Here is a 13,134-nt window from a genome sequence, read left to right as displayed (position 1 = left end):
ACTGCAATGAGTTATTGTGTAAAATGGGTCCAAGCTACGCCAAGCAAATATAAGATGATTGATTCAACATTAAAAATTCACTGACCTGATGACAAAAAGCAGCTTCTTAAAGGACTGCAGGCAGCTGTAAATGTCATAAAAGTCAGAGAGTCCATCACAAAACCGTTTCACTTTTTATTGTTAAAGCTGTATTTTATGTGAATAGATATCCTTTTTGAGACAGGCATATTTCTACTGTTCCACCAAGAGCAATATATTTTCCACAGTTTATCAGTCAAACCTCGAACACTCATTATGAGCACCATCATTATAGGTCTGACAGTAGCTTAGTGACTGTAGCTTCACCTAAGTAGTTTGTAGTCATTATTATAAAATGTGGCTGTTCATTTGGAGGCTTGCTGGTGCATCCTTGCCAGTGTGTATCCTGAAGCCAGCTGTCACAGTGGTATCCCAGGAGCCTGTACAGGAAGGATACACTGAAAGGCCACTAGGAACCCATTGAGAGACCTTCAAGGAAGTTACGTGGCGATGTGCATGTATGCGAGTAGGTGGTATAATTAGAAAAGCTTCTCCTGACTGACAGGTGTTGGGACGACCTGCTGAGCCCCCTCACTGGTGCACGCTGGGCATTTGCATCTCATCTAGTCCCAGCCCCACGAATTGGCAGGTGGAGTTCATTGTTGAGGAAAGCACGGGTGGGTGAAGGGACGGAAATAAGTAGGAATGGGACCATACAAAAAAAGGCATTACAGTGTTTCCTGTGTGTCCTTTCTTTAAAGAATGTTTGACATTCCCACCGTGAGCAATGTTCCTTATACGACACAGAACTCACCCGACAATGAGGTGGCAGATATTTTTGTGCGTCTACAGCCAGACACTAAGAACACGCAGTGCTGCATAATACGCCATATCAACACCACACAAATACATGCAGTCTCCGATACATACACACACACACACACACACACACACACACACACACACACACACACACACACACACACACACACACACAGGGGCTAAGCCACAGTCGTTCTAAAGGTCACCAACTTGAAGGTGGCTCATTTGCAGCTTTTGTTGCTAAATGCATCATTTATCAGTTTCTTTTCAGTGCACAAGACGACATAATTAAATGTGAGTTTAATTGCTAATTATGTATCGTTATCACCAGAAATCCATGAAACATCAGTGCTGGACATTTGTTAAGAGACAAAATGAATTTATACGTTATTTATTATAATCGCACATGGTTTTACTAAGCTCCTCTTTCATTCTGCATAAACTAGAATAGATTTAGATTTTAGTCCGAAATTTCATGTAAAGACATTGCCTGAGGAATATGTCAACAGGTCCCATGTGACTGGGCTCGTTGTGAATGGTAAACGTGGCTGGCACAGCATTGTTACTCGTGCTACAATGGCGATGGTTGTTTTTGGTTGTGCGAAAAGAAAAGACATGTTTCTACCTAATAGAAATTTGACACGTTGAAATTACTCAGGGGTGTCTTTGATGGTCCAAACTCCTTTTTAGAAGGCATATTTTCAGTTTTGAATTTAAACAATGACATAGTGAATATCTATTAAAACATCACCTTGTTTGCAGATGACTAAATGCTATTCTTTACTTTGGTAATTACACACTGTGCCAAATGTTATCCTTGCTTACTTTATGTAAAACGTCATATAAAGCACTCATCCTCACTGACAAGTCTAAATCCTGTTTTCCCCACTGGTAACTAATGTCTTTTGTCTGGGAATGGATACAATAGGAATTCACTCCCCGGTCAAATGACTCTGTAGTAGACACAGGTTTTTATTGGCTCTGGTGCCGCTTGGCAGTGATAGATACACGACACGTGGATGAACACACGCATTTCTGCTTCTTTGTTTTAGCAGCCTAGATGCACTTTTTCCAGGGCAACGTTAATGCATTCTCTGAACTCCAAGGTCCGTAAATAGCCATGTATATTCTTCACATAAACAATCTTTTACATCGTGGGAACAACGTGCAACAGCGATTCTTTTCTTCACATCTCGCAATGATGGTGAGAGACTTTCTCAGCTTCTGTCACGTTCATGAAAAACAGAGAGAACAGTCCCGGTGTTTTCAGAACAATTGCAAATTTTGGCGTAAAAGAGGCATCACAGTGGTAGATAGCATAGATAGACACAAAGGGTAATTTGCAGCAGTTCATCAGCTTTAAACATGTGTTCATGAAAGACAGTTAATTAGCACCAGTGATCTGTGGCAGAGTGCACACATACCTAATTAGCTCATTGTTTATTTACTGCTGACTTCACATCTGGGTTGTCCATCCAAACCTAATTGGAATACATTACTTTAGTCTCAATTTTCTTGAGTTGTTTCATCGGAAAGGTCGATAGGGTGGCAGGGCTTTGAGGAAATATGTGTGTACGTAAATTTTCTAAATGCTTGACCATTTAAGGCATTTATGTTAAATCCTCCATCTGAGCTGTTGCCTCGGCTTAAGTGTTTCAAGTTGCATTAGGCCGCCCAAGAGAGAGGAAGTGCACCTGCTATGTGAGGTCCCCTCTCCTCCATCCGTCTATGTCTCTCATTCGCGCAACTTCTCCCCCACAGCACTCCTGTGAACCTCCCCCTCCTCCCTGCCGATCATTCTCTTCAGGCTACTGTGTCTATAATGAGCATTTCCTTCTACCTCCCCACCACCTACCCTACCCTCCAACCGCCCCTCTTTCTCTCTCTCTCTCTCTCTCTCTCTCTCACTCTCTCTCCCGTGTCCGCTCGTTCTCACTGTGTGCAGAATTGGAGAAGCTTATCGCCTAGCAACCACAATTAAAGTACAACAAGTCAGTGGCAGTAGCAACCACCATCAGAGCAAAGATTCGCAAACCTCCGTGTGACCAACAGCTTGAGACGGAGGGAGAAAAGAGAGAGAGAGAGAGCTACAGATGTGGAGTTGGACAGGTGAACAGCAATTACAGCTGTGACCGATGTCAGCACTTTGGGCTGTGGAAACAAGAGAGAGAAAGAAGACAAGGGGAGTGGAGTAACGTTGTGCGACCGGGTTCACCGGGTTGCACTCCACAGGTATGTGTGTGTATGTTGGAATTGCAAAGGGAAGGTATAAAGCGCATATGATGGTGTTTCTGTGTCTCTGTGTGTCTGTGTGTTTGCTTATGTATGAGTAACAAGTACAGAATATAGAATATTGTCAGGAATGTCACTGCTGTGAGGATATGACATGTTTTAATCGGGGGCACCTGCTGTAAAGGTATGCTTTACCCACACACACATGAAAACAAGTCTGTTGTTAGAACAAATTTTTACGTATTTAGAACCAAATCATCCAGTCTGTGTGGTCACTCTTTTATCAATATGTTTTGCACCACGTGTCCCTTCTCACAAATACTTTTAATATCAATTTTCAATCCGTTGTCATCTTCTGAACATCTGACAGAAAAAAGTCCTGATGTGCAAAGCCAGCTAATTGTCTCCTGCTCATTTTCCCACTATAATTAAGATGACTGAGTAAGGTGTTAAGAGAGGATCTGCTAGTTGTCAGGTGTGATGTTGCCTGTATGTTGTATTATATATTGTATTTTTTGTTGGTGCTTGGTTTGTGAAAAGGGAAAGTTGTGAGCCGTTAGTCCTGATTTAAATCCTGCCCCTGTTCTGGGATGATGGTTAGCGATGAAGGTGAGTGAGTGCAAAAGACAAGTTGCATGAACACTGTGACACAAGTTAGTGGCTGGTTGTACATGCGGTCAAAAATAGCATCAATTAATGATCAGATGTGGGAAAACTGATTGACTGATTGACAATGAAAATCAAATTTGAGGCAAAATCCATCTTGATGATATGAGATCCTGCTAGTTCATTTCAATGGGTGCACTTTGAATTCAATACACTGCTTTCTTGTAAACCTAATGGGTTTTCAAATTGAGTGGGAATAAGATAATTGAACAAGCAAGTAGTTACTATGACTGATTCTTTGGAATAATAATGTCGTTAATGATCAGAAAGGATTATTGTTACTGTAAATATCAATTACTTTTCACTGTAATTCTGTTGTAATAGTATTCTTCTAAAGTTTAGTTGTACGTCTGCCTTAAAGAAATTAAACCACCTACTTTTTCCTAGTGAGTCATGCTGAGTCATGCTCTGATGGCGTCATTTCAGCCTATAAGACGGCTCTAGAATAGTTATAATACACCATAGTCACTGTGTGTCTTCGACTGGCATTACCTGAGGGCTCTGTTGGGGAGCTGGGGTAAAAAGGTCAGTCGCTTTGTACGGCACATCCTGTCCCACCAGGAGGATGACGCTTGTACGCAGACCTGGTCACACGGTGAAGTCGATCGCTGGTCAAAATGTCACTGCACGAATAAAAGCACACACACACTCAAAACGCCAGACTAGAGTCATTTAATGGGGAAAATGTCACTACACTGCTCATTTAAATGCACAAACACAAACACAGAAACACTCATATACACACGCACGCACACTCTGAACACAACAGTTCTCGCTGATGTGCAGTTTGAGATTGTAATTGAGGGAATGCCCTGTCCTCACACAAGAACTTGTAGGGATGTCCATTAGTGGCTTCCGTGTTCTGCCAAAATTATATAGGATGTTTCACAATGTAGAGTTATGGTTAGCTGCCGCTCAGTCCCAGTGTCTAAATGAGAGGGAATGTGGACATTGTGGCCACAGTCAGTTGCAGGCCACGTGACACGCGGTGGCCCACAACAACTTTTTGGCACAAACGCTAGAGGCTGTAAAATGATGATGCATTTTTCCAAACTACAGAAGAACATACATGCATAGAAGCCTGATGATGAGAAACTTTCCTTATAATGAACGCGCAGCATCTTGAAATATGACATACAAGCTCTCTCAATACATCCATGCCTGTATATCGGGGATTGTGGGTTCGAACTTGGCCGTGGTGGTGATACGTTAGAACCAATGTGACACGATGTAATGTAATGTGATTTTGGAGACAGTGAATGTAGGCTTGACAAGGTCTTTATGATTTTGTACTGCATTCTCATCCTATTCTATTTCCGGCCGTATTGCATTAGCCAGAGTGAGATAAAGTGTGAACTGTAAAAATACCTTATATAAATAAGTAGTTGGAACTGATATTGGCCGAAACACAAATTCCACGTATCAGTATTGGGAAAGTAAAAATGGTATCGGAACATCTCTAATCTCTACCTCTTACATATTATCCGTCTGTGCTGTTTTAGTACGAGCATCACTTATTTTTAAATTGGTTGAGTAGATTTTATTCATCTCTCACCACGTCTACACAATTACCTACGCTATGGCTGAGAATAGTTGTATCAGATCTCTTCTGTGAGTCTCCGAGGTGCTACTGGTGATGTTGTGTAGGAGGTGGCGATAGTTTGGATAAACACAGCCACTTGTACGCGAGTGTTTGTGTGTGTGTCTCATGTGCGTGTTTCTGTGTGTCATAGCATGTGTCACCTCTGAGAGTGACACACCTCCAGATGATGTGGACAGCAGGGGGAGGCTACAGGGTTTGTGTGTGTTTGTGTGTGTGTGTGCGTGCGTGTGTGCGTGTGCCAGGTTTGCACTCTCCTGTCGATCAGAGCAGGCAGGAATATTATCCTCACACTTCTGAACTCAGCTGACTTCATTGTCAGGGAAATGGCTTTTGAGCTCATCTCTCAGTGTGCTCACGAGTGCACACGTTTTTGACAAATGCATGTGAATAAAATAAATTGACTGGATAAGTGTTTGTAATTGTAGCCCGGGAGCTAATTATTTTCCACTGAAGGCTAGTCATTACCCGTGTAATTGGCTCTTACATGGTGACATTGATCATGTGATTTATTGAAGGTAAATGTCCAGACTAGTGCGTGAACTGAAACATATGGTTCACCTTGACTGTAAAGTCCAAAGGGGAGCAAGCTGGATATCTCTGTCTTTGTGTTTGTGTAACTGGTGTGAATTTTTTTCACACCAGTTGCTTGCAATATACAACTATTATACTAAATTCTAAATCTCAGTTGTTTGCCAAATATGCAGTGCTCATTATTATTGCACGACTAAACCTGTGTGAGTATAACAAAATACAAAAAAGGTTGTTTCGTATTCACACATGTATTCGAGGGGTTTAATAATTAAATTCATTTTGGTTTACACGTAAGAGATGTGATTGCTGAATCAATCTAAATGTGCTGTGAACCAGTCGATGGCCTGTTGATACAGTTAGGAATCAGTTGATTGTCGCTGCTTTGCTACTACGTACATTCACAGCATCTTTGAAAAACAAATGCCAACATGGTTTCCCAGTGCACTGTCAAATCTTGGAGTTGGATTTCATAAGAAGAACCAAAAGGTAGAAAAAAGTCCTGCTATATATAAGCGACTATCAACATTAGGAGCAAAACAAACCTAAACACTCACTTGTTGAGATGTCATGGTGAAACCTGTGCAGGTCAGAAGTTGTTTTCAGTATAAGTGTCTTTGCGAAGTTGTTGTTTTGTTTTGTTTTCCTATTTCTATCTATAGACACCTGGTCATGGCTGTGCTTTATATAAGTCATGAATGTTTGTTCATACAATAGGCAATTAGTCTGTATGCCTTTGAGCCTAATCAAGTAATAAACACAATAACACAGAGTTGTGAAATTAAATACTTGTTTTTTTTCCTGTCATAAAATATCTTTATCCCTGAATCATATTGTGGCACATATATCAAGACACGTTTTGAATCCTGTCATAAGGGAAACATGCACACTTCTAATACTGTATATTCCACCCCATGGTTTTACAGCATGTAAAGAACATGTTGTGGTCTCGGCTACGCAAAGATGAAAAACTGTGAATTGACCATTTTACATTCTGATGTCTGTCTTTCTTCTCTTGTTTACAGAGTCTGGGTTCTGCTGACCGGAAGGAGAATCAGCAGAAGAAGTAAGTCCCACCTCTTCCCCTGCCTGTACATTCGATCATCCATCCTTGTTTTCTTCTCTTTTGCCTAATTTGATTTTCCCTCCTAATTTCATTCTAGGAAAACAGGCCAAAAATCATTGGCTTCCAGACTTTATATAACATCACCCATGGTCTTTTACTGTAGTGCCAACTAGTGCTGTAACACTATATTGTACATTACGGTTTCCTTCTTCTAATCTTGAGTTATGTGAGACAAATATTTCCATGAAAATAGTCCTCATTAATTGGCCTAGCAAAACCCATTAGCATAACTGATTACATATCATTGTGGTTGAAGAACAGCAGGTAGCTCCGTTTCCAGTAGTTTTTCTAGGTAACAAAAGCTCCTCAAGAATTTGACCCGATTCCTCTGTGTTTAGACGCCAATGAATTCCGATGTGTGTGCATGTGTTTGAAAAGCAAGTTAAGTCTGTCTAAGCCTGACTCATAATCCATCTGCTTTCATTCGCCACATGGAACCAAAGCACTTCCAGACCTTGTTCTACTGGAAATCAGTTCTGTGAACTCAGGAGGGAAATGCACTTTCTCCTTGAAAGTAAAGAGGAGTTTGTTTGCTTGGTGGAACTCATCAAAGGGATCTCCTGATGTAATGACCCCTTTTAAGGATTTGCGAGTCACACCTAGGACCTTTTTTTCCCCCCTGTGTGGCGACACTCTGCGTGGGGATAAATTTCACCAAATTACACTGTCGGATGAAGATTGCTAAGTGAACACAACAGCGAGAGGATCCGATCATTATTTGAGATAAGCGAGAGCCCTGTTTTCTGATCTGCTCGCCTTCAGCACAAATTTAAAAAAGACCATTTTCCGTCTTTTCGAGAGCGACGTAAAACCTATTGATAGCTGCAGAGGCAGTAATCTCCCTTGATGTATTTGATTGTGCACTAGCGAACATCCATAATAAGTCGGATGCAAACAAGGAGGAGGATTTGAGCTCAGGATCGGCTACAGCTGGAGTTCAATTTATGTTCTTGTGAACTGGACATACTTGCCTGTTTAGGTACACAGACACTGTGTTTATTTTTCCTTCACTGACATTGTGAAAAAATCCCTCATGTGCTTTGTGTGGAGGAGAAATGAAAAGTGAGCACACAGCCGAAGTGTCTCTGACTGCATAAATATATGAATCTGTAAATTTGTTCTTCATATTAAATATTAATACAATCAAAATTGTTTTGGAAAACTAAATGCTTTTGAATAACCCTCCTATCTCAATTTTATTAAAAAATATTATACAATATAATGACATTTCTACAACCCTGTCTGTCATTTTGACGAGTAACTACAAAGTCAAAAGCAACCTCTGTTTACCATTAACATCCCTTATTCTATTATGTTCAGGCCAATGACAGGACCAAATAAACAGAGCCTTTTAGTGGAAAATATCTGTCTGCAATCATTCTGTAGAAAATGCAGCAACATTTTGAGCTGCACAAGTCACTGGGATGTCACAACAGGCAAACGGTGAAGGACAAGCGGAGTGGGAACTTAAATCTTACAATAATAGCTGTATATTTTAGTTGCTCAGCAACCAAAGCCATGGACACCTATCACAACATACTGTATCTTTCCCGTGCTTGATTCTTCCTATCCACAATACAGCCAGTACTGTTTATGCACCTACAGTTTATCAGTGTGAATTGTTCATAGGTCACCAAAAAGGTGGTTATCCTTTTTTTGTCTCTTCATCTCTGTGCAAGACATTTCAAGATGCTTAACTTTGGACCAATAAACCAATTAAAAGATTTTCTTCAACAGTCTTATTTTAAATGCCCGACTTTGCTTTGAATCAAAGCCTCATTGAGGGTGGTTTGGATTTTTTTTTGGTTCTCTTGGAAGAATTAAATTGTTTAGCTTTGTGTTTGACGTCTTTGAGTCATGGATCCAAAATGGAGAAATGTAATCAGGATGACTTCCGATTGAAAATGTTCTCCCAATAGTGATGAATCACAACCGATGACCACTGTGTGAGTCAGAAGTGAGCGCTGTGTGTTTGAGTCTGAACTCTGTTTGGTCCGGAAGTCAACGACAGTTGGACACGTGCTGCATCACAAATTAAATCATGTCATAAGTGATGTGTGCTGGCACAGTGAGTACTCAGTGTGCCATTATGGGAGACATTGGTTGCCAGGAGACAAGCAGCTGTACTGAAGACCCAGTAGAGGCATCATGGGATGTCGAGTAGAGCCATAGAATGAGGGAAAGATGGTTGCTTTAGTTGCACTCAGCCACATGTTGATTTATGGCAGTAGACACGTGAAGGGACATAAGTAACTAGCAAACAGGATGCATGCACACACACACACACACACACACACACACACACACACACACACGCACACACATGCACGTACATGAAAACCGGAAGAACAACAACAACAACAACAACATACAGGGATTTCATGACTGAGTATTAGTACATGTTCTGTAATACCCGCTCTCTATTATCTCAGCTCCCACTATATTACTTATCACTTCCTCTCTGTTCTGCCTTCTCTTTTGCTCTCTGTAGGGAAGATGAGTAGTTTTCATGAAGGTATATCTTTATCTTTACTATGTCAGATGCATTTAATCATACCCAGCCGAAGAAATATTTGATACAATCACTTAAATGTCATAATATTCAGTTAATTCCTGGATCCCAGTGCAGGTGAACGGCGGGCACTGCTCACCCGCGCCCCTGTCAGGCTATTTCCCTGATTGCTGTCAAGGATTTAATTTTCTCCACTTGTTATTAATGAGGGGATATTGCTGAACTCTGGCTCTTTGTTCCATTTTGTCCCACTGCGGTGTTCTTAGCAGGTGATCACTGGATCATTAAAGTGCCACTCACAATCTCTCTGTGAGGCTAATTATCAGGGGCAGTAAAAGGCCTTATGCTACAACCTGTCTTTGCTGCCTTTCCACTGTAGGAACGGACATATCACCCTTCTGCATGTCCTCCCTCCTTCTTCCCGCAGATTATGACGCAGCGCAGTGTTTTAACTTCATTGTTGCGGAAGAAGCGACGCCCCGCTCATTCAGGAACATAAATATGAATTCAGCAGGTTTTTATAAAGATCACTTCTTTATAAAAAAAAAGATCAGGGTGTTATAAAATAATCGTTCATTAATCGTAATCGAGGTAAAAGTTTGAAATAATCGTGATATTGATTAAAGTGATACCGCCCAGCCTTACCCTGCAGTAAATTGGTTGGGTACTCCAGCAATTATTCAGCTGGTGAATCCCTGTACTATCTCATCTGACATCTGACTTTCTTACTTTAAGACAAGCATTGTGTCTCTTTTTTCAGCATCGACTCAATATTCCCATTTACAAACAGCAAATCATGAGCAACGGCAGCATTATTGAAGTCTCCTCCATCTTTACTGTTATCATAGTGTTGTTTGATGTATTTAGCAACACCTTTGTTGTATAATCTTCTGCATTACAGCCTCCTAGTGGACTGGAGTGGAAGAGCTTGTTGTACCTGTCACTTGGTAGAAGCTCAGCAGGCTAATTTGCCAAATCTCCACTCGTCCTTTTAACCGATGTGGAAATGCAGCTTAATGGCTGTTAGTTCCTTGAAAAAAAGTTCTTGGGACTAAAAGTTCCATTTGATATCTTCCTACCAAACTCAACAGTTTTAGATCAAGAGTGAATATAATATATCATATTTACTGACCAATAAATCCCTGTCATAAGTATTACTGCTCCTTTATATATTATATGGATTATATATACCATGGAATGGGGCCTTCATATTTAAATGCTTTATATTTACATTGGGAGCGGGTCTACTGTTTTTTACAGTAGCCCAGACTGGACAAACTAAACAACTTTTGAGATTTTATGGCAACTGAAGGCCGCCACAGGTTCTCTTACATGTTTGGAAGGGGAAGGGGAGGTGAGGGGTATTCAGCTGCAACATGCAAAATTCTAATCCCTTAAGTCATGTAAATGTTCATTGTTTAAATTAACATGTAAATGAACCTTAGCTTCTTAGCTTTACTTAAGATTTAAAACCAACTGCACTTTTTAAATTGTGGATCTCAGACTCTATTCCTTTCGAATTAAGATCTTTGTGGACACCTTTTAAAAAGCAGCTTAAAACTCCTTAAGTTATACGCCACACTCCTTTACTTTCCTAAACTTTAATCAAAGCTTTTAACTTTTTCTTTCTGAACATTCTGTCATCTTTCTGGCCTTGACTCTCCTACGTGCGCTGGGTGCAGACAGTACAGGAAGGAAGGAATAATGGAAGGTTGGGGTGCCGGGGTGTCTTCGGAAACTAGGGGATGCTTTTTTTTCATGGAGCAGGGGATTTAGGTACGGATGTCAGGGAAGAGAGAACTTGATTAGACTAATTTATTCACAGGAGCGGGCCATGTAATTGTTCTCATATGGGGGTGACGTAGGTGTGTGTGTGTGTGAGCATGCGTGTATGTGTGTGTGAGATGGAATAACTTAAGGTGGGTAGGAGGGGATATTTGTTCACTAACTATGTGCCTGATTTAAAGTTTTGTTTAGATAATAAAACCACATTCTAGTTAAGAGTTCTCAGTTCTTCACAGTGAATTACTTGGCAACCCACACAGGCATATTGAAATTGTTGCACACTATATTATAATCTCCTTTGTTTTAAACAAGGGTTCCCTGAAGTGAACCTGCAGAAACTTTGGAGTAGATGATGAATAATTGTCACAACTTATAAAAGAAAAATACACAGAGAATATAAATGGGTATGCAGATGAATGGATTGAAGGATTTGAAGACAAAGTTTTTGATTTACGGCCAAACAACGTTCCAATCCTCACCTTTGGTCACAAGCTCGGGTTAGTTACCGAGAGAGCGAGGGTTGTGAATACAAGTGGCTGAAATGATTTCTCTCCGTTGGGTGGCTGGGCTCAGAGAGGTGAGGAGTTCAGACATCCGGATGAAGCTCGGAGTAGAGCCGCTGCTCCTTCATGTCGAAAGGGGACAGTTGAGTTGACCCCGCGCTAGACCCAGAACTTGCCTTTGGATCCCCCAGGCAGAGCTGGAAAGTGGGGCTAGGGAGAGGGATGTCCGGCTACCTTCCGCGACCCGAGCCTGGATAAGCGGAAGATAGGGCTGTGACGGTGTGGATTTTTACTCACCGCTGTGATAAAGTAATATATTACCGCAGTTTGCCTGTTTACCACATTCACACACACACACACACACACACACACACACACACACACACACACACACACACACAAACAGTGTCATCAGGCTGTAAACTCAAGACTGGGTAAAAACAACAGAATTTTTGAACTTAGGCAATGTATGAAGAGCTGGAGGAGATGGTGGGGCGTGCTCGGTTTGGCTCGATTCTGTTGGCATTGCGCAGCGCGAATGATAGAGACACAGTGAGGAGCAGTAAATTACTGACGGAGCCAGTAAAAACCGTAAAACATGTATATAAAGACCCATATTAACAGTGTAAGCCGACCTAGTGGAGCTGTGCATGGCTCCCTGGTTGTCTGCCCCGGGCTTGGTGGCGCTGTGGCCGGGGAAGTGGAGCTGTCCGGGTTCCCTGTGTCCATCCACTCATGTTACTTTCGCCAGCAAAAATAAAAAAATATGCAAGAGAGGAAAGCAGAGTAAATTTGTCATTTTCAAAAATCTACGGAAACAGTTTCCAGTCTCTTTCTCTTAAAGGTCATCGCCCTGATATTTCATGACGCCCTGTGTTCCTGAGATACCCTTTAGACACTTTTTTATTTTACTGCCACCAGTGTGCGACATATACCCAGTGCCCCCCCCCCTGCCTAGTGCTCCAGTGTTATGCAATGTGTTTTAAAATGTTTCTCATAAACCCTTGAGCAAATGAAACAGTAAACTTCAGTACTGTTCAGATAGTAATAACTTCTGATTAGTGTTGTTTATTGTTAACGTAGTCAGATGAGAGCGCAGGTCAGCGGGGGAGTGGGAGGAAGGACATGTGGAACAGTACAAGGATACCAGATCTATAATGTGTGTCTGCCAGAGACTGTATATAAAGATCCTGAAGGAGAGACGGGTTGCTGCTGCAAAATGAACGTAGCGGAAACCCTGCCTGCCCAATACGGGACAAAGTACGTTTTTAAAAGACAATTAGAAGGAACAAATCATTTTTTATAATAATATAATAATACGATTTTTTCCAGACACCCC

The 13,134-nt window shown here is 41.3% G+C and overlaps 1 protein-coding gene across 1 annotated transcript in view; it reads left to right on the top strand.

The window, feature by feature from the left end:
* Positions 1-13,134, top strand: part of LOC118101061 (ankyrin repeat and fibronectin type-III domain-containing protein 1) — a 117,801-nt gene that overhangs the window by 57,420 nt on the left and 47,247 nt on the right. The window contains exon 4 of the mRNA XM_035146697.2: positions 6,895-6,935. Coding sequence (XP_035002588.1) covers positions 6,895-6,935 — 41 coding nt within the window. The remainder of the gene's footprint in view (positions 1-6,894; positions 6,936-13,134) is intronic.

Source organism: Hippoglossus stenolepis, chromosome 21, assembly GCF_022539355.2.
Source record: "Hippoglossus stenolepis isolate QCI-W04-F060 chromosome 21, HSTE1.2, whole genome shotgun sequence".
NCBI classification, from domain to species: domain Eukaryota; kingdom Metazoa; phylum Chordata; class Actinopteri; order Pleuronectiformes; family Pleuronectidae; genus Hippoglossus; species Hippoglossus stenolepis.
This window is presented reverse-complemented; position numbering and strand designations above follow the sequence as displayed.